Raw genomic sequence first — 27,906 nt, 5'->3', positions numbered from 1 at the left:
CAATAAATATGGACAATTTCTGCTACTAAAGATTGTTCATCTAAAAGTTCTTCAGCTTTTTATATAAAATGGTATAACAAATGACATTGCCAAAAGGTTAATCTGCAATTTAATTAAAAGATGAGATACTGCCAAACAGTTTAAGGACTTACTCAACCCCCATAAAATATCAGGTGGCCTCTTTTAAATACCACATATTCCAAGATTAACTTAAGGTAACTTCTACTTTTTGCTTTTAAAATTCATACAGAATCATAAATTTACTCTATAAGTTGGCCTCCTTTTGTTTACAGTCATCTTTCACATCTCATATAGTGCTGTATTCCAGTAAATCTTGCATTAACTTTTTCAGTTGTACTTGCATAAATCTGTTTTTCATGTGTTGACTCAGGCAGTATGCACACAGATCAGTTTTGAAAGTTGCTTCAAACAGTAAGTTTATTTAACATATGAACTTGTTTGAATTTTTTCTATTACATGCTGCCAACTAATTGTAGACAGTCAGGAAGAAATGGAACAGTTTATTTAACAGGAATTATCTCCTTACCGTTTACATTACGTCAGAATGAGATCAACTAGAAAGAATTATGGGCATTAAAAAGTTATTAAAATGAGATCTCATAGAGCAGTGTATACTTTTCTCTAATGTTTGTCACAGAGATTTTGCTCGATATTAAAATTATACTGTGGGGTCAAGGGTTCAAATGTGAACTTTCGAATATCTTAAATCGTTTCTTGAGTGGAAGAAGGAATGTTATAAATATATGAGTCTTAATTTCAGCGGTGCATATCACATATGCACATTGGAAATTTTATGTATTCAAGTTCCATATTACTGAAAAGGTTGTATATAGTTTAGTATTAAGAACTGAAAGTTGTGTAATGTTTGAATCATTATATTGCTAATGCTACATAAGTGGTTAATTTATAGCTGAGAGACAATTTAAGTAATGTTATAGTGGTATTAATCTGAGGTTGGTTGAAGTTGATAGGGCATGGTGGCTAAGTTCAGTTCCATGGTATTGTGTATGCAAACTGGCTTGATGATAATAAGCTGTACTATTAGATATGTTAGAGTGCCATATTTAACAGTGGTAATGCCTATATAACATGTGTTACATTCTTGGTGGCGAGGGATTAAATACATTATATGTACTTAATACTTGTATTTATTGTGTATTTAACTCAATTATTTTCATCTTTAAGTGTGTTTGATTTTATTGTAACTACATTGTGAGTGAATGAACTCAGAGTATTTCAATATTCTGCACAAGACTACAGGGCTAACTTCAGTCACAGTAAGCAGGTGGGTGCTCACATTGTTTCTTCTAATTCATGCTTAAAATAAAAGTGGTAAATCTTGGTAAAACGTTAATGTTTTACTTTTACTTGTGAAGTGGCAGGTTGCTCATATGATTCTCTTGCATTAGTCATCATATTACACTTCATGAATGTTTGAAGTGTACACTTTTTTAAAAAAATATATTATTATGTTTTTAATTATCATTTAAAGGTGCTTAACATTATTTAATTTAATCTTTTGAAGGACCCATAGTAAAAATGGATAAATATTGTTATTAAAAAGCAAAAAATTGCACAGTGTAGCAGAACCAGGGTGAAAAGTGCACAATTATCTTCAGGAGTTGAGGATGAATTATAAAAAGTAAACACTAGTTCAAGTGTGTTAAGGCTAAAAAATCATTAGAGGTAAAGTAAGACTATGCGGTGATGATTATCTAGCATTGGCTTTCACTTGGTTTTGTTATCAAAACCAGGGCTGGCAGAAGCGGGTCTGCATTGCAGGCAGGTCACTACAAGGTGGGAGCCGTTTCGAAGTGTTAGTATGAAGTTTCACTCTTTCTTTACATTTTTTGTAAACGAATTAAGTAATAATAATTAGGTAAGTCAATATAACTGCTGCAAATTTACATATTCTGCATAAAAATATAGCAGATTTTCTCCCACTAAGGTTGTCACGAATGTGCCTTCTTAGGCAGCAAGTGTACTGCTTCGCTCGGCTCAGAGCAGCCCCGTGCAACGACCCTATCCCGTAATGTATTTTCTATGGGACCTTAGAGTCTCATTCTGCTGAGGCACTAGTAGTCGTCTGGACCAGTTCAACTGGTGTAGAACTCTGTGAAATCGTCATGTCGGCAATGTAAGTAATTCTAATGATTCTAACGTAACCAGGTGTAATGTGATATAGGATTTTAAGATTGACGACTATAACGGCCCGTTTCACAGGGATGGTTTCTATTTTGAAATGAAAACAATAAAATTCAGTTACATTTGCTTTGGTTACTGTTGATAAGTAGTAGATATCATTTACTACCATGCTCATTTCGCCGCTGGAAGTCCTATTTGGCCCTTGTCAGCAGAATAGGATTTTAAGATTGACAACTATAATGGTCCATTTCATTCCTGTGACTCAGAGTATGATTCACTCACTCTCGTTAATCGAACAGTATTCATAAGACAGTGGTGAAATAAAGACTTGGAGTGTTCTTAAATTTGGCGTTTAAAATCTGCATATTTGTACTTGTAAACAGTTCCTCTTGGTAAGTATTATTATTAATTATATCATTGATTACCTGTTGTAATTACGGAGTTTTTATAAAGTTTCTTTTTTTTTTTCTTCTAATAACTTCAAATATAGAGCTGACCATTATTATTATTTTTTTTCAAAAGTTATTTTGTAACCCAAAAAATTATTATATTATTTATTACTATAAAAATTTTAAATCTAATTTCTTAAATTTCAGTTTATTTTCAAAAATAAATTAAACAAATGGATATGAAGAAAAAGTTATCCAGTGCAAAAAATCGAAAACAAAAAACTGCAAAAGAAGCACTGGCTGTAAAACAAGCTGGAGTTCTTAATACTTTTCTTTAAAAAATGTAAAAATTCTTCTGATGATACAGACCAGCAAAACAAACCAGAAATCGATGTTGACTAACCCAGGTCATCAACAAGCTCTTATAATGATGTAATTGGTGAAAAGAAAGTCAAACGCAGGAATTAAATGAGAAACACTTGGAACAAGTAACTGACAAGAGAGACAAGTCGTTAATTTCTGAAAATTTAGAAGATATAGGCAAATGGCCAAAAATTAATGATAAATTACGAGTAGTTTTTACTCAAATGGGACCTACTCAAAAGAAAAATATACAATATCCAAGAGATATCAATGGACGTAAATTTAGTATGTTTATTACAACAGAAGAATGGAAAATGGAGAGCCATTTCGAGAACATGGCTAATTTATTCTGAATCTTTAAATTCTGTTTTCTGCTTTTGTTGTAAGCTTTTTGCGTCTATTGAATCTAGCAGTCTTGTAGAAGGGTACAAAGATTGGGGAAATTTATCTAAAACTTTACATAGACATGAAACAAGTTCAATTCATATGAAAAACTTCTTAAAATGGAAAGAATTAAATAAAAATTTAAAAAACAAAAGTACTATCGACTGTCAGGAGCAAGTTATGTACGATATGGAGAAGAAACATGGGATAAATGTTTTAATAAGGTTAATAGAAATAATGAAATTCCTTGGTGGTCAAAATTTAGCATTTTGAGGATCATCAAATAAATTATATAACAAAAATAATGGTAACTTTTTAAAATTAGTGGAATTATTTGCTAAATTTGATCCTGTTATGGAAAATCATATTGAAAGAGTCCTTCGAAAAAATAACAGCATACACTATTTCAGTAAGGATAGTCAAAGTGAAATAATAGAAATGTTGGATAATGCAATAAGGAAAGGAATAAAATCTTATTATCAATTCGAGAATCCAAATATTATTCGATAATTTTGGACTGCACACCTGATACTAGTAAAACAGAACAGATGACTATTATTATACGCTTTGCTTCCTGTACTAATGAAATAGTCGAAATCAATGAAAACTTTTTAGGTTTTGTAAGTGTTGATGATTCTACAGGCCACGGTTTATTCGAGACAATAACTGCACAACTGACCAAATGGAACATTCCTTTTGAGGACATGCGAGGCCAGGGTTATGATAATGGAGCAATTATGAAGGGAAAGAAAAATGGGCTTCAAAATTTACTTTTAACTAAAAATCCTCAGGCTTTTTATGTTCCGCGTGCTGCGCACACACACTCAATTTAATGATCAACGATACAGCAAAAGTAAATGCAGATACAATTAGTGTTTTTGCAACTGTACAAGAAATATAATTTTTTTTCATCATCTCCAAAGCGTTGGACAATTCTTTTGAAATTTATATCAAATATAACGTTAAAACAGCCATCAGAAACTCGTTGGGAAAGCAAAATTAAAGCAATTCGCCCTCTACGTTATCAATTAGGAGAAATTTATGAAGCCCTTTTTGAATTTTTAAATAATGACAACTTCAATAAAGAAATTCAAAATGAAGCACAAGTTTTATGTCTTAAAATCAAAGACTATAAATTCATCTGCTCTTTATTAATTTGGCACAATTTGCTTAACAGAATAAATCCAGTTAGTAAAGCTCTTCAGGATAAAAATATGAATATATCACTAGTCTTAAGATCCATTGGAAATTTTAAAAAAATTCATATCAGAATATTGATCAGATACAAATTATAAAAAAGTTCTTGAAATAGCAAAACAACTAAGTGAAGATGTGGATGGAGAAACAGAGTTTAAATCTGTATTAGAAGTTCAAAAACAGATGAAAAACGTCAGTTTCAATACGAACATCCTGATGAACAGCCACAAACACCAGAAGATAAATTTAAAGTCAACGTATTTTATATGCTTTTGGATACTGCATAGACTTCGTTAAACGAATGTTTTGAACAACTTAAAACTCACGTTGATAATTTTAGTTTTTTGTATAGACTTTTCCAAATTAATAATGAAGAGTTAAGAAAAAACTGCAACCACTTAGAAATTCTTTTGAAAGATGGTAACAATAAAGATATAAATGCCATTGAACTCTTTAACGAGATACAATCTTATACAGATATTTTTCAAAACGATACTTCAAAAATTGAAAATCTCTCGATATTCTTAAATATATAGTGTCGAATAATTTATCTTTTCCATATTTTGCAATTGTTTTAAGAATATTATTAACTATGCCTGTTAGTGTAGTAGACAGTGAGCATTCGTTTTAAAAACTTAAATTAATTAAGACTAAGAACAAGTATGTCACAAACAAGGCTTGAAAGTCTAGCATTAATAGCTATTGAAAATGATATATGTGAAAACTTAGACATTAAGAAAATTAGATAATTTTGTTAATATCAAAACTAGGAAACTTAAATTTTAATTAATAAAATGTTTTCAAGAACAAATGTGTAATTTAATTTCTTTCTTGTAAATTCTTTCCACATGATTATGACAAAAATAAAAATAAATAAATAAATTGCCATTTGTTTGGGGTCACCCATTTCAGCTTTGCAGGCAGGCGACGTCCAGCCTAGCGCTGGCCTTGATCAAAATTGTCATCAACCTGAATGCATCATTGGGGGGGGGATTCTTAATTTTAAGTGCATTTTAATTTACTCCGTACCAAACAATGGTACGGAGTAAATTAAAATGCCATATGCATAGTAAATATACACATTTAGTTGGCAAAGAGTGTTGAGTACTTCAAACAACTATTAGACACACGAGTAAATCAACCTTCATTATTTGTTAAGAAGTTTAAAGATGTGCCTGAAAGAGCACTTGAAGCTTGTTAAGTGGTCTCAGAACTGATTGTTAGGCAAATGAAATCCCATACAATAGGTGAGTCACTGATTCTTCCAGCTTGCTCAGAAATGGCAAAAATTATGCTGAGCACTAATGCTGAAAAAGAAATCAAGAAAATTCCCCTTTCTAATAATACTATCAAAACACGAATACAGGATATGTCAATATAAGAGTAATGGAAGCTACTGCAGTTAGTCTTCGGATGGATGAGTTCAAAGATGTGGGTGGAAAATGTCAACTCCTAGCTTTTATTCGCTTTGTAGACAATAAAAAATTACACCAGTTCCTTTGCTGCAAAGAGCTCAAAGAATCCACCAAAGGTGAAGACATATTCAAATTGATGGAATCCTATATTAAGAGTTTGGATTTGTCTTGAGGTGTGTTGGAATTTGCACCGACGGTGTTCCCAGTATGATAGGATCGGTAAAGGGTTTTGTTTCACTTATGACCATAACAAGAATGTAATTTTGACTCAGTTTCCTTCATCATGAAGCTCTTGTAGCCAAACTCTAGTTCATAATTGAAATCTTTTCTTCATGAAGTGGTTAAAAGAGCTTCATGGTGAAGAAAACTGAGTCAAAATTACATTCTTGTTATGGTAACATGTGAAACAAAACCCTTTACCGATCCTATCATACTTTTCCAAATTAATAATGAAGAGTTAAGAAAAAACTGCGACGACTTAGAAATTCTTTTAAAAGATGGTAACAATAAAGATACAAATGCCATGAAACTCTTTGACGAGATACAATCTTATACAGATATTTTTCGAAACGATACTTCAAAAATTGAAAATCCTCTCAATATTCTTAAATACAGGGTTTTAATTACATTGAAAGTAGGCCAGTAAAGTCTTCTCGGATTTTTTTAAACTTATGTAAGTCAATGGAATTTGAATACAAGAGTCTCATAAGATTCAGAAGAGAGTTTGCAAGTTAAGGAACTTTTTTTTTTTAATCAATTAAAATATGCATATCATTTGTGATTTATTACATAGTGACACAAAAGGTGAATTAAAATAGCTTATCTTTGGGACATATTTGCACATTGGAACAAGGCTAATACAGCTATGCAAGAGCAGGTTAAAAATGTATTAACCTTTTGCAATAAACTTTCAGCAATATTAGAAAAAATTAACAGCTAAATAGAGCATGTTAGCAATAGTCAACTAGAAATTTTTTCACTTACAGTTCAGTTAAATAGAGCAGAAATATGTCCACTGATATCAGACAATTTAAAAATGCTAAAAAGTAACTTAGGGCTCTATTTTCCAGATTTAGACTTTGAAAATTACAATTGGGTTAGAAAACTTTCAGCAATATTAGAAAAAATTAACAGCTAAATAGAGCATGTTAGCAATAGTCAACTAGAAATTTTTTCACTTACAGTTCAGTTAAATAGAGCAGAAATATGTCCACTGATATCAGACCATTTAAAAATGCTAAAAAGTAACTTAGGGCTCTATTTTCCAGATTTAGACTTTGAAAATTACAATTGGGTTAGAAATCTGTTCAGTGGAAACTCAAGAATTCAATACTCAAGAGGAAAACAAATTTGTTTAAATGCATAATAATAGATCCCTAAACATGAAGCATAAAGAAGTCCCACTGAATGACTTTTGGGGTCAGGCTTCCAAGGAGTACTAAAATTTAGGATGAAAAGCACTTGCCATCTTGCTGCAATATTCCAAATTGTATATATGTGTATATTTGGCTTTTCTCCTTTGGCAAATATAAAAACAAAAAAGAGATTAATTTATTTCTGTTGTTGAGGAACTGAGAATTTGTCTATCTGTGTTTGTTATTTATTTGGTTTTTAGGAGCATTAGCAACTAAGGCCATATTTCTCCGGGAATATGCGGTGGTCATTCCCTGACCTTTCCGCATCCTTGGTATTTGGTGGTTACAGGCTCGAACCCCGGTCTAATCTAGAAGCGTGTGTTACGCACTGCTGCTCCTTCCCACAGTGCTACGGAGGCACCTTGTCTATCCGTGATCTGTCCAAGAATCATTGTAATTGAAGAAGCAGCAAGCTCAGAAATCCCGTTGGAAAAGAAATTATTTGTGAGTGTTTATATTTATGTGTTAACAAATTGTTTATATTTGCTTTTTATTTTGCTTTGGAAATATATTACATGACTTTTGCAATTTACCTAATAAACTTGACATGCTATCAGCACTGTACACTCAGATAGTGTCATGATACTAACCTACAATAGATATTTCATTTGTCATGTTAAACAATATTATGATATGCACTATGCTTACTGCAATAATTTGAATTAAAATTTCTGTTTTTAATGTTCATAACGATGTAATTTTATTAATTTTATTTACATTTAAAAATGTCAAATTATTTTATAGTCAATTATGTATCATTCTTTTCTTTGACAGACAATTATGTATAATTTTATTCTTTTTATTCTACAATAAAAAGAATGAAATGTTGATTTCTCACCTCATGTGATAGTGCAAACTATAATTACTACTCGTGGAGAAGAGAAGGGATGCCACTAAAATGCTAAGAATTTTTCTAGTTCTTCCTTAAATTTATTCAAGCCGCTCACTTCCCAACAACAAATGGAAGTTTGTTCCAACTTATCAACCACTCACAGACTAAAGGCAAACTTCTGCATATTAACTTACAACCATCCTTCCTCAACATGAATTTAGGCCCACTCATTTGTGTAATGTAAGAAAGAAAACGACTGCCACTGATAATTAGCTTACTCTATTTGGGTAAGCTAATTATTCAGTAACCATTCTACACCTTAAACACTTCAATGAGATCAACCCACAGGTGGTTAGCTCCAGATGCCAATATGCAGAACTGAAGCCACCCTTGGTAACAGCACCCTTTTGTTTTCTCACTAATCGAGTTGCCCTTCTCTGAACCTGTTCCAGCAGATATATATCATTCTTGAAGTGAGGCCTCCAAACCTGAAAGCAGTACTCAAGACTTGGCCTGACCATTGCATATAGAATTGAATAATAACCTCCTTATCCATGCTAGGAAAATTGACGTATATCATTGACAAAACCCCCATGTGCTGTCCTGGAGGCCTGTCTCCACTGCTCAGAGCAATTCATATCTGAGCACAATTATTCACAGGTCTTTTTCATTTTCCACAACCCTCAGTGTAGTACAACACAGTTGGTACATTAATCTGAGATTACTGCAACCCATATGCAGTACTTTGCATTTTTAATTGGCAATTGAGGACCTTGCTGCAACAGCATACCATCCTTTTTAGGACCTTGCTGTAGTAGCATACCATCATAACCACCATTAACCACCCTGCCAACCTTCATACCATCTGCGAACTTAGACTCTGGTATACATTCCTGTCTAGATGATCCTGCATTACTTCTTTAATCAGTGACTTCATATTTTCTGGGAGCAGATGTTAAGCTAACAGGTCTGTAATTACTGATGTCACCATTTGATCTCCCATTATGAATCTGGATACATTTACACATCTCCAATCCATAGGGACTTCCCTTGAATCCAAAGATACTCTCATAATTGTGGCTAAAGGTTTGCTACCTCCTTTGCTGCTTTCCTTAATATAACTCGATAAATTCCATCCACCCCTGGTCCCTTTTTTTTATGTTTAGCTTCAACAATTTCTCTTCCACTTTTCTTTCAGTTATCACAAAATCATTTAGCTCCCAGTAAGAGTTTAATAAGCTTCTGGCAACCCCTTCCGTAAAGAATTCCACATGTGTCAATGTAGATGCAAAATACCTATTCCATTTGTCAGCAACCTGAGCAGGGTCATTATCAATTAATCCACTGACATCAAGTGGCACAATGTAATTTAATCCCTTCCTTCCTTCTACTGTTAAAATAAGCATAGAAGTCTTTGCAGCAGTTCTTTGCATTCTTTCCCAGAGACTTCTTATAATCTGCCTGAGCTTGCTTAACCTCCTTTGTGACTTGATTTAAGACAAATTTATATATACCATAGGCTTCTGTATCACCTGATAATTTATATGCATCCCACACATTTTTTTTATCTACCACAAGTCTCATTCAGTTCATCTGACATCCATTTACATCGAAGCCTTTAAAATTATTTCTTAGTTGGGATGAAAAGCCTAGTAGCTTCCAAGTTTACTTCCCTGAATGCTTCCCATTTAGAATTTGCTGTTAGCAACATCATCCGTACCACTGTATACAATTTAAAAACTGTCTGCGATCACTGTACTCAACCTTATGAAAGCAAAAGTCTTTCTCTTTACCCTTGAGAGTAATGTTTTTAATTAAATTCTGTATTAGTACACTGTGATTACCGCCACCTAGTGGGGCTTTTACCTACTAGGTGGCAGATTCTTAACACAAATTCTTGAAGAATCGCTGCTGATAACCGATCAAGGGTACTGCTTCCTCTAGTCACTTTTCTAACATGGCGCTGCTGTAAAAAACAGTCACCCGACAAATCTACAAAAGTATTACTAGTGTGTATATGTAATCAACCCACAAATTCCAGTCTTCATCTGGAATGTTAAAATCCCCTTTATAAGACATTCTGGTTATCTGGCCCACTATTTCTCTGTACAGTTTGGTATAATCATCAATCAGGCCTATAGCACTCCTACTCTCATTTTTGTAGTCCCAGGCTTATGTCACACCAAACTGACTCAACATTGCATTGATCACCCATGTAAACTGGATTCACTGCCTTAGATTTAATATGCTTCTCCTCTTAATTAAGAGCACGGGGTTATGCTTCTTAACTAATAGCATTACCCCTTTACGCCTCCTGCCCCGTCTGTCCTGCCTGCCCCGTCTGTCCTGCCTGTAAATTGTGCTCCCCATATTTCAATTTAGCACCACTTATGTCTTGTCTGAGTGACACATGTCTCTACTACTCCTATAATGTCTGCATTTGATGACTTACTCAAACTCTGGCATTGAGTTGGGAAACTGAGCTTGATGGGGGGGATGCATTTTAATTCTTTTGAAGGCATCCACCTTCCTCTTCAAGCTCTCATAAACGCTCATCAGAATGCTGAGTTGGCACCTAATTTCTTAACATTCTCTGCACTAAACATACACAAAGACATCCCCTTAGCTGTATCATGTCCTTTCTATAAAGATCCACAAAAAACAAAGTTTCACATTTTGTTAGGTCATGATTTGTAGGAGAATCCTCCCCTTCTATTCTTTCCAGAGCTATAGAACAATGGAAATTAATAAAATCAATTTTCATTGTTAATTTAATTAGTTAAATTAAATCAATTGTCAATTTAATTAATTAATTTCTAATACTACACTAATTTAATAGATTCCTAAATACAATTATACATATTACATTATCACGCGTACATTATATCTTACGCTATCAAGTTTAACTTATACATTATGCTATACCGTTATGTGTGCAGAGCTTTAAATTAGTTATATCCTTACTAAAAGTAAATTTCTTAGCTAGAAACAAAAAAAATATATGACAAACTATGTGATAAGTACCTTCAAGCTACTTATTTATCACAATTAAAACCCTATAATTCTACTGCACTAGAATTACATGCTACGATATTCCAATTCTTCCTGTAAATTCATTCCTAGAACTTAAGGTCAACCACAAAATAATTATTGAAGTTTATAACATATGGTAGCATGAAAGAACTTTGAAAACTGGAGAAGGTTGTATTGATCAACGATTGTTACAGGAAGTACCACAAAACATCTCCACACAGGTTAAAGTGCTCATTATTTCACCAATTTCCAGTTCTTGATATATCTGTGCACCATGCCACTATAAGAATATTTAAGATCTGTAAAGGTGTATCCATGGAGGATCATAGAAGTATATCAAGATGGAGTGGAAGGTAGACTACAGAATTTGACTGCATAATTAAGAAGAGCATGAGCTTTCTCCAAAGGTGAAGTGGAGGTTCACTGGCACCTATATATAGACTCGGAACTGGTGATCTGCTGAATACCCCAGGAGCAATCCTGAGAGCACTGTGTTGTCTCGTACTGGTTGAGACCTTCTAACAGTCTTTCATGCTCAGTCAAAAAATGGGGCTCCATAATCTAATCAAGACCTGATCACAGCTCAATACAGATGAAGAAGCATATAGTGATCCACCCTACCATGTAGATGAGATAATTTTAAGTATATGCAGCTTTTTCATACAGAGAATATGTTTCAGGAAATGTTAGTTTAGTATCAAGTATTAGACCTATGAATCAGATGTCAATGATTAATGTTATATTGGCTGATTTCTAAGAAGAAATTCAAGTTCTGGATGTAGCTGATGTTTTTTGCAGAAGTGAATAGCAGTAGTTTTTGAAGCTGACAGATGGTGACCATTATGTGAAGCAATATGCTGTGAGGTTGTCTGCTTAGAGATGAAAGTTAACATTAGACAGAAATTTCTGTATCATGTTGTTTATTCTGAGCATAAAGAGAGTAGCACTGAATACCAATTCCTGCAGCATTTCTTCATTCTGGACAAGAGTTTATGAAACAGCATTGTAATAATGCACCTGGAAGGTTCTGTTTTTAAGAAGGCTCTATATGATCATCAGTAGCCAACCTCGAAATCCTATGGCATATAAATCTCATTGGATTGTAGTGTCAGGTGATGCCAAATGCTTTTTCACAACCAAGCATACCATAACAAGATGTTCTTTCTGGGGAAAAAAAAAAATGTATATATGCACTCTATACGTTGGACTCAAGCTTTCACCATAAGGTCCAATGTGGATCAATTTTTCCAGAAGCCATTTTGATTTTCATTGATGATTGTGTGGGATTCCACATTCCATACTAGTCTATTGAAGAACATCTTTTCTAATGTTTTGCCTAAGCAGTTGGTAAAAGGTATTGGTCTGTAATTATGTGGATCTCACCGATCTTTCTCAGCTTTAAGGGAAGCTAAGGCTGTTGAATGATACCACGAGCTAGGATAGAGAAGACCAAATTCAGAAATAGCAACAAAGAGTTTAGGGGCTAGTGATCTAGATGTTGCAACGTGAGACAGTATATTCCCATCAGGACCTGGTGCACCACTTCTTAATTTGTTTAGGGCTTCCTTTAGTTCCAACACTGTGATGGTTGGTTGGTTATTAGAAGTTTAATGGCGCATCAGCATCTAAGGCTATCATGCGCCAAGTCTAAGGTAATAAAATATAAATACGTAAAAATATAAAATAGCGTATCTAGTTAATATATTATGCACAGAAATATGGCATAAAACATTTACAATATGTTAAATATTAGGGCAACCTAAATAAAACTATGTAGATTAATCAGTTGTAAAAATCTAAATACATCTGACACATTGTCATCGTCTGATAAAATCTGCCTGAGTGTATAGGGCTCAGACAGATGGTTAAAACACGAACGCGTTCATTACTAAAATATGTACATTCGACTAAAATATGACGGATAGTTAAAATTGCTTTACAATGTCTACACACAGGACAATCATCAGCCCTCAGCAAATACGAATGCGTCAGGTGAGAATGTCCTATGCGTAGCCTAGCAAGAATTACTTCCTCCCGTCGGACCCTGCGCTGACTAGAATGCCAAAGCATTATTTCAGGCTTAATTTCATTCAGCTTGTTGGTAGGGCACCCATTCCAAGATTCTTGCCAACGCGCGCATAATTTTTTGTAGATCAGTTGCTTGCAGTCTGTATAGGGGACTGACAAGCGGATGCGACTTTGTGGCGTTGCTGATTTTGCTGCTGCATCAGCTAAGTCATTGCCTCTGATACCAACATGGCTAGGGATCCAACAAAAGCGAATATCGAAATTTAACTCTAAAAGGGAGTGTAATAGTTGCTGCACCCGACATAACACTGGGTGAGTGCTTTTTACATTGGATAAGGCCTGTAATACGCTTAGAGAGTCCATATATAGCATGCACTTTTGGTAGTGGTGGGTTTTTATATGATCCAAGGCCAGTTCTACTGCGTGTAGCTCTGCAGTGTATATGCTACATTCACTTGGAATACGACTACAGATTGGTTTACTTGGAAAGACACAAGCAGATCCCACAAACTCTTCAGATTTCGAGCCATCTGTATATACCGGCAAGAAATCAGAGTGTTCGGCAAGGTGTGTTGCAAAGAGTTGCCGATATATACATGGCGATGTGTTAGCTTTCAGCCAACTCCTAAAACTGAAGTCACAAGACGGAGATCGTATATTCCAAGGGGGAAGATCTTGCTTGACTGACGTTGATATATTGTCCAACGTGAAGCCAATATCATGAACCAGCTCTTGAATCCTGATACCAAAAGGCCGACTGGCAGTTTTACGCGTATTATATAGATTTTCCCACCGTGGCATATAAATAGATGTCCACGTGGGATGGTCAGGCAGGGATTTTATTTTTATAGCATATTGTAGCGACAATTGCTGACGTCGAAGCATCAATGGTGGTTCATTGGCTTCAACGTATAGACTTTGGACAGGCGAAGTACGGAAAGCCCCTGTGGCAATCCGAATGGCTTTATGGTGGATTGGGTCAAGCCACCGGAGTACAGAAATTCTAGCAGAAGAGTAAGCTTGGGAACCATAGTCAAGTTTAGAGCGAACAAGTGCTCGGTATAAACGCAATAATGTGCTTCTATCTGCTCCCCAAAAGTTGGAGGAGATAGCACTGAGCATGTTCAAACCCCTCATGCATTTTGCTCTAAGCTGACGAATATGGTGTAGGAATGTCAGTTTTTTATCAAAGATAAGTCCCAAAAATTTTGTTTCTGCTACCACAGGAATTGGATTTTGTCCAAGTCTGAGTTCCGGGTCAGGATGTAGATTCCGTTTGCGGCAGAAATGCACAAAAACGGTCTTTTGGGAAGAAAACTTAAACCCATTAGTTAAAGCCCAGGAACTAAGGTAATTGACTGCTTGTTGCAATTGTCGTTCAATAACTCTCATGCTACAGGAATAACAGAAAATACTAAAATCATCAACGTACAAGGCACTATTTACTGATGGAGGAAGCTGTTTTGTAATGGAGTTAACTTTGACTGCAAACAGCGTAACACTGAGGACAGAGCCTTGGGGAACTCCTTCCTCTTGACAAAAAAGGCGGGACACACTGGATTTAACACGAACCTGGAAGAGTCGTTTAGATAAAAAATTCCTTATAAAAACAGGGAGGTGGCCTCTCAAACCAAAAGAATAGAGGTCTTTTAAAATACCATACCTCCAGGTTGTGTCATAAGCTTTTTCCATGTCAAAGAAGACTGATACCAAGTGTTCACGCTTTAAAAAAGCATCGCGAATCGCTGTTTCCAGTCGGATTAAATGGTCCAAAGTGGAGCGATTCCTTCGGAAGCCGCACTGAATCTTGTTCAAATGGTTGTTTGCCTCGAGGTAATATATGAGGCGGGCATTCACCATTTTTTCCAAAATCTTACATAGGCAACTGGTCAGTGCAATTGGACGATAGTTGCTGGGAATTTTGGGGTCTTTTCCTGGCTTTGGGAAAGCGAGAACGGTTGCTCTACGCCAAGAAACAGGAAATTGATCCTCCAAATAAATTCGGTTGTAGAGATGTAGCAACAGCTCTAGAGAGTGAGATGAAAGATGTTTTATCATCTCATACTGAATTTCATCTGGCCCTGCGGCACTCACTTTCGAGGTAGCAAGTGCAATGGTTAATTCCACTTCACTAAAAGGCAGGTTATAAGTTTCGGCTTTGCTTGAAGGGAAGTTAAGTTTTTGTTTCTCCGCTTTCTTCTTTAACACTAGAAACTCAGCAGAGTATGAAGTTTCAGCAGATATAGTGGAGAATACTTCTCCTAGAGCGTTGGCAATAGCAGTTGGGTTTGCTAATGTACAACCATTATGTTGTAACATAGATGAAGGAGCTGATTTGTATTTACCCTTCATCTTCCGAATTTTATCCCAGACAACTTTGGTACTGGTCATCTGGTTAATTGAAGATGTAAACTTGACCCAGCATTCCTTTTGGCTCTGTCGGCGTATAAATCGTGCTTTAGCACGGGCACGTTTAAAAGCTATAAGATTTGCGGTGGTGGGGTAACGTCGGAATTTTCCCCATGACTGATTTTGTAACTTTCTTGCTTCTTTACAATCTTGGTTCCACCATGGCTTTGGAAAGCGTGGAAATCGGGAGGATGTTTTTGGGATTGCAGTTGCCGCTGCGTGGATAATACACTCTGTGATATACTTCACTGCTTCATCAATTGATTCTTGCTGAATTTGTACAGGATCAAATTCAGTGAGTAGTGAAAATTTACTCCAATCTGCTTCATCATACTTCCAGCGTGGAATTCTAAATGGATGACAAGGTTGTCCATTCACAATGGTAGATATTACGGGGAAATGGTCGCTTCCATAAGGATTCTGTTCCACTTCCCAGGAAAGCAAAGGTAGCAGAGAAGGCGAACAGATGGAAAGATCGATGGCAGAGAAAGTACGGGTAGGCATATGGAAATAGGTGTTTATTCCCATATTTAGTAACGACAGGCCGTTATTGTCGAGAAAACGTTCAACAATACGACCTCGTTCATTAGTTTCTGCACTACCCCACAGGGTACTATGTCCATTAAAGTCTCCAAGAAGGCAAAAAGGAGAGGGCAGTTGCGTAATAAGATCGTCGAGATCTACCTGGGAAATGTGTGTCCCAGGAGGCAAATATATAGAACATATTGTAAGTAAAGACCCTATTGCTAAACGAATGGCTACTGCTTCTAAGTTAGTGTTCAATTGAACTTGTGAGAAAGGGGTATGGTTGCCCACGAGGATTGCGACTCCTCCATGGGCCGGGCCATCCCCGTTTCTGTCTTTACGAACAGCAGTAAAATTTCGCAATATGGGGTCATCATTTGGCTTTAGGTACGTTTCCTGCAAGCAAAAGCAAACAGGTTCATATTTGCGCATTAGCATTTTGACATCCTCCATATTTCGTTGGAATCCACGACAATTCCATTGCAGTAGTTTAGCCATTATTACTTGGAATTAGTGGGACCGTTGACTGGCTTCCGAAGTGATGCGGGTTTAGATTGACCCGCTTTGGGTTTTATTCTGCCTTTGGGAAATTGAGGGCGCCCAATATCCATTTCTTCCTCCGGATGAAGATCTAGAATAGATTCTTCCACACTTTCAGCTTCTTCATTTACCTCCATTTCCTCCTGTACCTCACTAATAACAGGTGGGGTTTTTGTTTGAGGTGATTTTCCTTTAGGTGCTACTTCCTTAGTTGGTATTGAAATGGGAGTAGCGACTGCTTTATCTTGCTGTGCTTGTGTCAACAAGTATCTAGCTTGGGGTGCAAAAGAATCACATGGCGATATTGATATATCAGTTTGCGTCGAAATTGAAACCTTCCTCAAGACTGCTTGTGCATAAGATTTTCCAGTGTTTGCTGGTGTTAACTGTTTCTTTGCTTCCATATATGGTATGTTCTGTTCCGTCTTGATTTTTTGAATTTGTTTTTCGTCTTTCCATCTTTGGCATGCTCTTGAATATGCAGGGTGTTCACCGCCACAATTCAAGCATACTGGTTTCGAGGCAGAACATTCCTTTGTGTCATGTTCTTTTGCTCCACAGCGGGCACAAGCAGGAGATCCACGACATGACATCTGAGAGTGGCCATATTTTTGGCATTTGAAACATCGCAACGGGTTTGGAATGTATAGCCTTACAGGACAGTTCAGATAACCAGCCTTGATGGAAGTAGGCGGTTTAGGTGTATTAAATGTAAGGATAAGAACCCTAGTTGGGACTAATTTTCCCTCCTTACGCATAAATATCCTCTTAACGGCTGTTACACCTTGATCTCTCAGTTCGGTGCATATCTCCTCTTCAGATGTTTCAAGGAGATCCCACTCGGCAATTACGCCACGCGATGTATTCAATGTCCTGTGTGGTGATGTCTTAATTGGAATGCCCCCAAGAGATGTTGCTTGGAGAAGCAATTCTGAATGTCGCACTGAAGACGTTTCTACTAAAAGGTCACCCGATCTAAGTCGTTTTACCGACTTCGGGGACCCTGCCAGCCCTTCGAGACCCTTCTGAATGAAGAAGGGCGACATTTTACCTATTTCCTTTTCACCGGTAGAGTGTATGATAAGGAATCGAGGTACAGGAGGTGGTGCAGCTTCTGTTCGGTGTTTCTTTTTTGATGACACATTATCTTCATCAATTTCAGGTAGGGACCTCGTAGAGGCCCCAGAGGGGTTTGAAAGATTTAAATTACTCATAAGAGTAAAGAGAAAATGTCTGATGCCTAAGTACCTCACCCACCACCGAGCCCAACAAGGGGACGCCCACTCGTGAACTAGCAGGTACTGCGTACACGAATGGGACGCCGAGTTCGCTTAGAGCACCATACCCACGTTACCAATAAGTCTTTATCCCGTCCCAGGACCATAGGGAGGGAGACTTATTGGAACGCAGTTGACCCTAGCAGTATAGAACCACCCGCCGATTGATCCCAGTCGAGCCGGTCCGGGACCACCCGTCTCGTCGAAGCAGGGGCCAAAGTGGTGTATTAAGGCTGGGCCCCTCAACCACCAGGATCCCCCTTTCCGCTTCCACGGGTCGCGGCGCACGGCTGCACACGCCGGATTCCAATGTTGTAACCCTGGAACCAAGGTATGGGCATTGGATCCCAGTGATGCTAATCTGGAAAACCAGCAGCATCACTGGGAGGTCCCCTCACCACGTACAGGTGCCCACGTCGAGGGGCCAACACTGTGAAGGAGTGATTTTATGACGGTTTAAAGAACAGGGCTGATGGCCTCGAAAGATTAAAAGATAAAGAGAGAGACCCATCGAGCACTCAGCCATCCAGCCTAATGCTTGAGGAAGTAACTATAGTTGATGACTTGATCATCAGAGAAGTGGGAAATATATTGTGCAAAAAGGACAGATGACATAGGATCAGGATATGCCTACCTAGGCAAAATAGACGATGATGAAGAGTAGCCATCATCTTTTAAGGACATAAAAGGTTGTTGATTTTGTAAATTGTTGTACACGTTGGCACTAATGATACTGAGTATGGGATCTGAGGATTTAACTGACAAGAACAGAGGAATGTTGAGAAAAAGTTGCGAATAATAATAAAATTAAATTAAAAAAAATTAATAAATGATAAAGGAAAAAGAAATAGACAACTTATGCATTTCCCTCCTCCCATAGGTATCTGGCTGACCTTTGAATTTTCTGAATTAGTCAGCCTCTACTACTCATGTAGGTAACTTATTCCAGTAATTTATAACTCGCTGGCTAAAATAAAACTTCCTGCAATCCAGTCTAAATATCTCCACCAGTAACTTGAATTTATGGCCCCTAGTTCTAGACTAATTTATAACCATGAAAATTTCATCCTCATTCATTTTACTTCTGTCTCTCAGAGCCTTAAACACGTCAATCAAATCTCCTCTAAGATGCCTTCCTTGCAACCTGTCTACCATGCTTGGAGAACTTTATGTATGACCGTATCGTAATTCCCAAGTCCCTTTCTTTTCTTCCACTACTGACTTTAGTTCAACTCCACCAAGCGTATAAGCTATTTTGGGGTTGCTGTTGCCCAGGTGTAAGACCCTGCTTTTGCTGAATTAAAGCAAAGCTGCTACTTTCTGACCCTCCCTGAAGTGTATCCAGGTTACTCTGAAGAAACTCTGCTGGGCAGTGATCATTAACTACTCTACTGATCTTTCCATCATCTGCAAATTTAGACATCATGCCCTCTATCCCTTCATCGAAGTCAATTAAGAAAATCAAAAACAACAATATCCCAATACTGATCCTTGGGAAACCCCACTTCTAACGTTAACCCAATCTGAAGAAGAACCATTTATCACAACCCTCTGCATCCTACCCCAAAGCCATCCTGCTATCCATCTAAAAATTTTCCCTGAGATTCCAATCTGTTCCAGCTTATAAAATAACTGTTCATGTCGGACTGAGCCAAATGATTTGCTGAAATCTAAATAAACTATGTTAAAATTATTACTTACATCCAACCCATGAGTGAACCTGTCCAAATAGCTAGCCAGATTTGTTAAATCTGGTTTTTAATGACTGGTTTCTAATGATTTTCTACTTACAAAACCATGCTATGTATTCTTCAGAATTCCATTTCTATCTAAATGATCCTGAATTCCACCCCTGATCACTGACTCCATGATTTTCCCTACTGCTAAACTTAGACTGACCAGTTGTAATTTCCCCCTACACTCTTGGAACAGCCTTTATGTATTGGCATTACACTGGCACTTTTTCATTCCAATGGAATCTCTCCTGAATCCAGTGATGATTTCATAATTAGCCTCAATGGTTCAATGCACTCACTTGCCACCTCCCTTAAAATTATAGGGTATATGCCATCAATGCCAGGAGCCTTGCTCACCTGTAGGCTAGAGAGTTTTTTCATTAGATAGTCATGTGAAATTTCAATATCATCAATTTCATATTTTTCAACTTCATTCCCATAATTTCCCACTGACATAAAGGTTTTTTTTTTTCTGTAAATATCGATGCAAAATAATTGTTGAGTTCATCTGCAGCATCAGCTGGGGTATCTAATACAATCCCACATCCATTATATAAGGGTACAATCTCATTTGTCCTACTCTTCTTCATTTATAGTCTAGAGTACTGCATACAGGTCTGGAGGTAGTGTGTAGCACACGCTTCTTGATTAGACCGGGGTTCGAGCCCGTCACCACCAAATACGGAGGATGCAGAAAGGTCAGGGAATGACCACCGCACATCCCCGGAGCAATATGGCCTTAGTTGCTAATGCTCCTAAAAACCAAATAACAACAACAGGTCTGGAGGTTTCATTTTAGGAAGTATGTAGAACTGCTGGAGCGAGTGCTGAGAAGGGCAACAAGATTAGTGAACGGAACAAAGAGTTGCTGTCACGAAGAAAAGCTTAAGTTTTGCAAAGTACAGTGTCTGGAGACTAGGCACCTGCGAGGTGATCTGATTGAGGTGTATAAAGCCTTGAATGGTTTGAGCACGCTCATTGCTAATGGGATTCTTCCTCTCTCAGAATAATCGCCTGAGAGGGCATAAATTCAAATTGAGGAAAGACAGTTGTTTTGATAGACGTGCGGAAGTCTGCCATTAGCCAGTGTGTGGTTGATTGCCGGAACAAACTTCCATCTGTGATTGTAGAAGTTGATAGCTTAAATAGATTCAAGGCAGAACTACAGAAACATTTGGAGCGAGTGGATGGGTGAAATTAGAATATTTTTTTTTGGCTGATGCTATATAAGCTTGCTTTCTTGCATCATGTGCCTTTACTAATGCTAATAGGGTCACGTTAGTAAATTCTAGCCATTTTTTGACTTCATACGTAATATCAATTAATCAATTATAATTGTCTCTTTTTTTGTACGATAATTGCAATATTACGCCTAAGAAAAATTACGCAAAGAATAATAATGGAAATAATATGCAATTGTGCTGTTTCAATCTTTTATTGAATAAAGTATTTTAAAAAAACCAATATTCATGTTGTTAAATGTACATAAACACAACTTTTTGTCATAAAAACAAATCAATACTCACAAAATCTGCTTTTCCATGTGGTTGTATTTACTGTTACGTTCGTGTTTCGAAATTAACTAATGGTTGAAATTGAGGAGAAAAAGGAAAACTTAATGCACTAACTGCTCTTTCAATTAAGTAGACATTAGCAAACATACTTTTGCACATTTATATTGTTACTTTCAAGTCTTTAATTTTTTAAAAAACAAACAAGGTTGCCTGTTTCATTACAACTCTGTTTCTTTTTTAACAATTTCATTAAGGCGTTTTAACTGTAAAATTGAAAGGGAATCTACTTTTTCTGTTTCAAGAAATTTAAGTCCAGTTTGGAAACCAGCGAGTGCCTTCACAATCTTAGGTGGTGGCTCTGGCTCCTCGTCTTCGGTTGCATCTGGATAATGACTTTTGCCAGTAATGTTTTCGATTATTTCTGAGTCAGTCATGTGCTTATAGGTAGGACAGTTGTTGTCGTGATCTACCCAACGTTCTATTGTGGGCCCCTCTTTCTATATCGACAAACTGTGCCAGTACTCGCTCGGCATTGGCCGCGTCATTTTCTCTCAAGGGCTTCATTAGTATACCTTTCCAAGAAATGATCAGCAGCAGTGACATCTTCCTCTATAAAACTCTCAAAGTCATTCTCTGTATCACTGTCACTGGCTACTTGGGCATTATCCAGGATCAGACCTACACCCAATATGTTTCTCCAAAATTTTGATATACACCTTTTCATCATGGTTTCCCACGCTCTGCCACCAATATAAAAAACTTCAAGTTCAGTTTTTTTTAAAAATGAGGTAACAAAATCCTCACTAGTGATTATTCACTGTATCTGAGTCATGTGGAAGTTCATTTTAAACATTGATAGAATTCCTTGATCTAGAGGCTGTATCTGTGATGTGGTGTTTTTCGGTAAGTAGCTCACTCGGATTTTATGATTTCTGCTTATTGTTGTTATTGTTATTTTTGGCGCAATGGCTGCTCAGGCCATATTGCACTGCTTATTAGGTAATCAGCAGGAAGATGGATAGGGCAGTTATCCAGCAGCAAGAGCTTTGGTATCCAGCCCTTGTTGTCCAAGAAGAGAGATTTGATATCACACCCTGATATAAGTGTTTACGTATATTAGGTATAAATTGCTTATGGAACCAGTTTTAAAAAATATTAGAAGTCATCCATGCATTTTTGCTAAAGTCATAGGCAAATGGCATAGAAGCAATGTTCACATGATGGAAGCACCGTAGCGATTTAAACCTTCCTACGCAAAGTGGCTTCAGTTTGTGATTTCCTGTTTGGTTTACACAGAAAAGTAAGGTCACTGTATCTTTCATTGCTTGAAGCCTTTGTGTTCTTTAAGAGTTGTTCCTACAAGCCAAAGTGGAATTGGGTAACATTTTATAACAAAGTCCAATCTCATCACAGCTATATACCTGTTCTGCAGTATAACCACCATTTTCAATTATTTTCTGAAGTTGAGCAAGGTAAGAGCATGCAGCTCCACCATCCGCCTTTTTGGTTATTCCATGCCACTTTTAAAACGTGTTAGCCATCCATTACTTGTAGTGAATGCTGTGGACTCATTTCCACGAAGGTCATTGTGGAATTTTTTTTAGCTTGGTTTTGCAGATGGGATCCAGATAGAGGTGTGCCTTCAGATTGTTCTTGAACAAACCACTGAAACACGGCATTATCCAATTGTTTGTCTTTCCGCAAGCATTTTCGTTCCAATCCATCGCTTGTTTCCGACTTGGCTGCATCACAAAGTTTCTCCTCTTCTTTCTTCTATCCATGCACTATAGATTAGGGGGGTTTATATATATAGGGGTTTTTTTTTTTTTTTTTTTTTTTTTTGGCTGATGCTGCATAAGCTTGCTTTCTTGCATCAAATGCCTCTACTAATGCTAATGCTAATGATTAATTCACTCCAAGGTCTCTAGCCACTTGAGTTTGCTGGACTCCAGATTTGATCCTGTCTGTCAAGAGCAGGATCAAATCTGGAGTCCAGCAAACTATAGTAAATTTTTCTATAGTAAACTTCTTCCATTTTTTGAAGTTTCAGACATTTCTTTAAATTTATACTGTATTTTAAAAATAAAACTTACAATTTGAGAACAAAAAAAAAATTGACAGTTGGCAATTGAACTTTTGGGAAGGGTTTTTTCTGCATGAAAACCCCACTTATTTCCCTCTTATTATCTCCCCCTTACTAATTCATACAGACCCAATCACTATGTTATTTCTTAAACTTATTCTTCTCATACGTTACTAACACCAACTTTGTTTCCCTTACCACAGAACTTTCCCTTTCCCTTACTCTTCATCTCCTATCGTTAGACCTCCTTCTGATTATACTACTTTTGAACTATGCCAAGCCACCTTTCCCAAAAATGACTAAATGGCATGTCATAAGTGGCAGTATGATAGAGGGATTAAATTGATGTTGATTACCTCCCTGAGCACCCTTTAAATCCACAGTCTTTAATTGTTCCGACAAGTCCACTCCCAGTAACTGAAATATTTCTGAAATGTTTTCTTTGTTTGTAAAATTGTTTTATTTTCACACACAATTGTTGTCCAGAGACTTTGTGTCTTGAACTTTTTAAAATATATTGTATGTTCAAACACTTCGCGGTAAAGTTACAAGTCATTTATTATTATTCTTAGAGAAATCAAAGGATAATGCGTGTCGCAGATTCACGTTAAACTGAAAATATCGCCACATGTTCATAAGGAATCCAAATTGTTGATCTTCAGTGACTAAAAACACGTTTCAATCAATAAAATATGGGAGCCATACTTGCATAGCATTATAAGCGGAATTGCAGTCTAACAAATCCCATTTTAATGGGTTTCACTGTACTATTTTAGTCACAATTTTATCCAACATATAATACAACATATATGTTGTATTATCTGTCTATGACTCCAGTATGAGCATTATATCAATTTTTTTTTTTTTCTATGATTTTTGTAGTTCAATTCAATGCAAAACTCATGGAAAAAAAAGAATACTGATAAATAAAAGTAGCATTTAAAAAAGAAAAGAATATTAAAGGAGAATTGGAAGAAAGGTTAACTGCACTTCAAAATTACATGTGCAAAGTTGAATGTGCTTTATGCCAAATTTAAACAGGGTATTTTGTATAACATTACTGAGCATTGAAAGCTAAATAACCCTTAAGAGAAAATATTACACTACTAGTGAATGTTATTATTGTATAACTGTGGTGAATTATCAAAAGTTTATGCAACACTAAATACACAAACTTGGGTAAAAGGTTAATGTGAAATACAAATAACATAAATTAAGCTAAGTAAATTGTTATTGAGTGAATTTTATTCTGTATAAAGGGTTACTGTTTAGGTAATTAGAACTCTCAGACAACACATAATAAATTTTTCAATTTCAAATTTAAAATTCATTCAAGAATGGATCTGTCTTTGGTTTGAAGCAATTTCTTAGGTTTCTCTATGTAAATAATTTTCATTAATTGTAACCTAAACCAAAACAGAAGAAAGTTATATATAATTTTATAATTTAGCAACAAGATTTCCCTATAGGTTTTGATTTCATATAAAATGTCCATAAATAACAAGCCAGCCCTACCTGTATAGACATCGATGCACATCTGATGACCTCCACGCATTCCAGGTCTATTATCCACCTCACCTGCAAAACAAATTGGGGAAAAAATTTCATTTAAAACAAATTTAATGATACCGCTATGATATATTAATATTAAATAAAAAATTTTCACACACAATGACAACACTATACCTTCACAGATATTGTCTTATATATCAAAGCTGTATGTGCTTAATAATCTATAATTAGTGACTTGTGCAAAAACAAAATTATATAATTACAATTAAAGAGACAATATAGTGCTAAACTAGTAAAGTCAAGGCTAACCATTAACATCATTAAAGATCACATCATTCAAAATAAATATTCTCAGACATTACGTAGGGACTAGACCAGTAATGGGAACTTATGACACAAGTACCATGAGTGTCAAGCACAAAAAAATATATGCTTGCATATAAAACTCATATTATATTTTATTTATTAAAAAAAAATTCTTTGAAGACAAAGTTGTTTTATGGTCTATTAGCCACATCAAACAGGCCAATCACACTGATATCCTGTATAAAAATTCTGCTTTACTTCATTCATAATGATTTATACAAGTGAACATGATTTTATTATATACATGTTATTATTTTATGTTAAATATGTCATTTCCTTTGAGTTCAATATTAAATGTTATTTTTTTTAATGGAATTAGGAGAAAAATTAAAGAAAAAAAATTACATAATTAAAATTTTTAATAACTGGTATTCAGATAATTGGAATTCCACTGTACATGTATTTATATTTTTGATGATGATCGCAAAAATATAACCATTGATACATATACAGTGATCACAATAATAGATAAATAAATGAACTTTTTGTTTATACTCTGTATGGCAGCCAAATGAAATTACAATCACATTTAACTATTTTTTTTTTGCAGCAGATAAGACAGTGTTCAATGGTTAACAATGTAAATTGCATTTTTTTGCGGAAACATTGAGTTCAACCTCAAAATAAATGATACAATGAACAGTAAGCAAAAGTGGGGTCATTAGATGGAAAAACCTTTATGTAATAATGGAGTTGGGAATCAAAGTTTAGAAAAATTATATATTTATGTGCAAATTTAGTAATGTTTTATTATTTATCTTTTTTTTTCCTTCACAGTGTTCTACTTGACAAAGATTCTAATTTTTGATTACTCCCTTTATTTCTTATAAATCTCAGAACCACTGGTTAAAACAAGATTAACAGATAAGACAATGTACACTTTCATCACATTTTAGGCATGTTTAATTATCAAATAGCATATACCATAGCACAGCGTTTCCCAAACTGTGTTCTGTGAAAAATCTTAATTAATAATTAATAAAATAAATAAATTTTGTGTATTTGTAAAATACACCACTTTTGTATCGTTATAATTTTTAATATATTTTTTTTTTCGGTTATTAATATACTGGCATTGACTATTAATGAAATAGACCGTGGAACACTATTTTCTCGATTTACTCCCTTTATTTTTTGCATTTTTTCTCTGTTTTCGTAGATGTCATTACCTGTATGTGTACAGGTAATGACATCTATGAAAAAATAGCAATGTAGTGATCTAATACAGAGGTGTCAAACATGCTTGTTTGTTTGTTTTTTGGTTTTTAGGAGAATTAGCAACTAAGGTCATATTGCTCTGGGATATGCGATGGTCATTCCCTGACCTTTCCGCATCCTCCGTATTTGGTGGTGACGGGTTCGAACCCCAGTCTAATCAAGAAGCTTATGCTACGCACTGCTGCTCCTTCCCACCTGGCTACAGAGACGCCATGTCAAACATGCGGCCCACAACACTCTAGTGCAGCCCGAATCAGATTAAAATTTAATTTGAAAATATTCAACAAAATAATAAAACACTGATAATATTTCATTTTAAAACTAAAATTCATAAGGTTTTGAAGCGATTTTGGGTACTATGCCAAGAAATCAAAATGTTTTTAGAAATGAAAGGAGAGTCACCATAACAACTTAATGATAAGAACTGGTTTCGGCATTTGGCTTTTGTTGTAGATATTACGGGGCATTTAAATGAATTGAACTTAAAACTTCAGGATCGAAATCAGATTGTAACGTTTATGAATGACTACAATAAAGCTTTTATATAATATCAGTGTAAAATACACTGATATTATATAAAAGACACCATAGACAACTCTTAAAGACAAAACTACAATAGTAGTGTAAAGAGCATCTTTTCATCTGTATCTCATATTGTGCTCATCCTTCACAACGAGTTACCATGTATTTGTTTGTTATTTGGTTTTTAGGAGCATTAGCAACTAAGGCCATATTGCTCCGGGAATATGCGGTGGTCATTCCCTGACCTTTCCGCATCCTCCGTATTTGGTGGTGATGGGATCGAACCCTGGTCTAATCAAGAAGCATGTGTTACACACTGCTGCTCCTTCCCACCTGGCTACGGAGACGCCTAAGGCACTAAGAGTGCCGTAAACTAAGAAAGTTTGGGAACCTCTGTTGTAGTTCCTATCTGATTTGTATGCATGTATGTGTTAATAAATAAAAAATAAATACATATAAATATTTATGAAATCTACAGAGATTACCTTTATTTTTGATATAGGATGTTTCTTTTCCAACCAACTCTCCTACTTGTGCTGGAAACATCCTATATCAAAAATGAAGGTAATCCCTGTTGATTTCATAATATAATAGAATATAGGAATTATTGAGCACTTAATAGCTCTCTATTACCAATATAAATATTTAAAACCAATGCGTTTTCAAGTCAATATGTGGCCTGCACTGATACTCATATAAGGTTTATTATTATTATTATTAGCTATATGGTGCAAGAAAGCCTGAGGCTTATGCTGCACCAGCCAAAAAAAAATTTCTGAATTACTCTGAGAGAGTGAGAGAGAGAGAGAGACAGAAAACAGGAGTCAGAAGTAGAAGTGAATCACCAAGAAATAGAAGAATGATGATATCCAGTTCGAGACCCTGGGTATGCCAAGCCCATACTAACCAGGTGTGAGCCCCTGGGTTTAGTGGCTCCTGTTCCTATTTGAGTTTGACACCTATGATTTAATATGCCATTCGT

At 35.9% G+C, this 27,906-nt stretch overlaps 1 protein-coding gene across 1 annotated transcript in view; it reads right to left on the bottom strand.

The window, feature by feature from the left end:
• Positions 1-27,906, bottom strand: part of muskelin (muskelin 1) — a 577,242-nt gene that overhangs the window by 257,170 nt on the left and 292,166 nt on the right. Inside the window, exon 9 of the mRNA XM_090389985.1 lies at positions 24,822-24,884. Within this exon, the coding sequence (XP_090246111.1) occupies positions 24,822-24,884 (63 nt within the window). The remainder of the gene's footprint in view (positions 1-24,821; positions 24,885-27,906) is intronic.

The sequence above is a fragment of the Mastigoproctus giganteus genome, chromosome 2 (assembly GCF_048544385.1).
Source record: "Mastigoproctus giganteus isolate SK-2022 chromosome 2, ASM4854438v1, whole genome shotgun sequence".
Classification (NCBI taxonomy): domain Eukaryota; kingdom Metazoa; phylum Arthropoda; class Arachnida; order Uropygi; family Thelyphonidae; genus Mastigoproctus; species Mastigoproctus giganteus.
The sequence above is the reverse complement of the archived record's forward strand: the minus strand, read 5'-3'. Positions and strand labels throughout refer to the sequence as shown.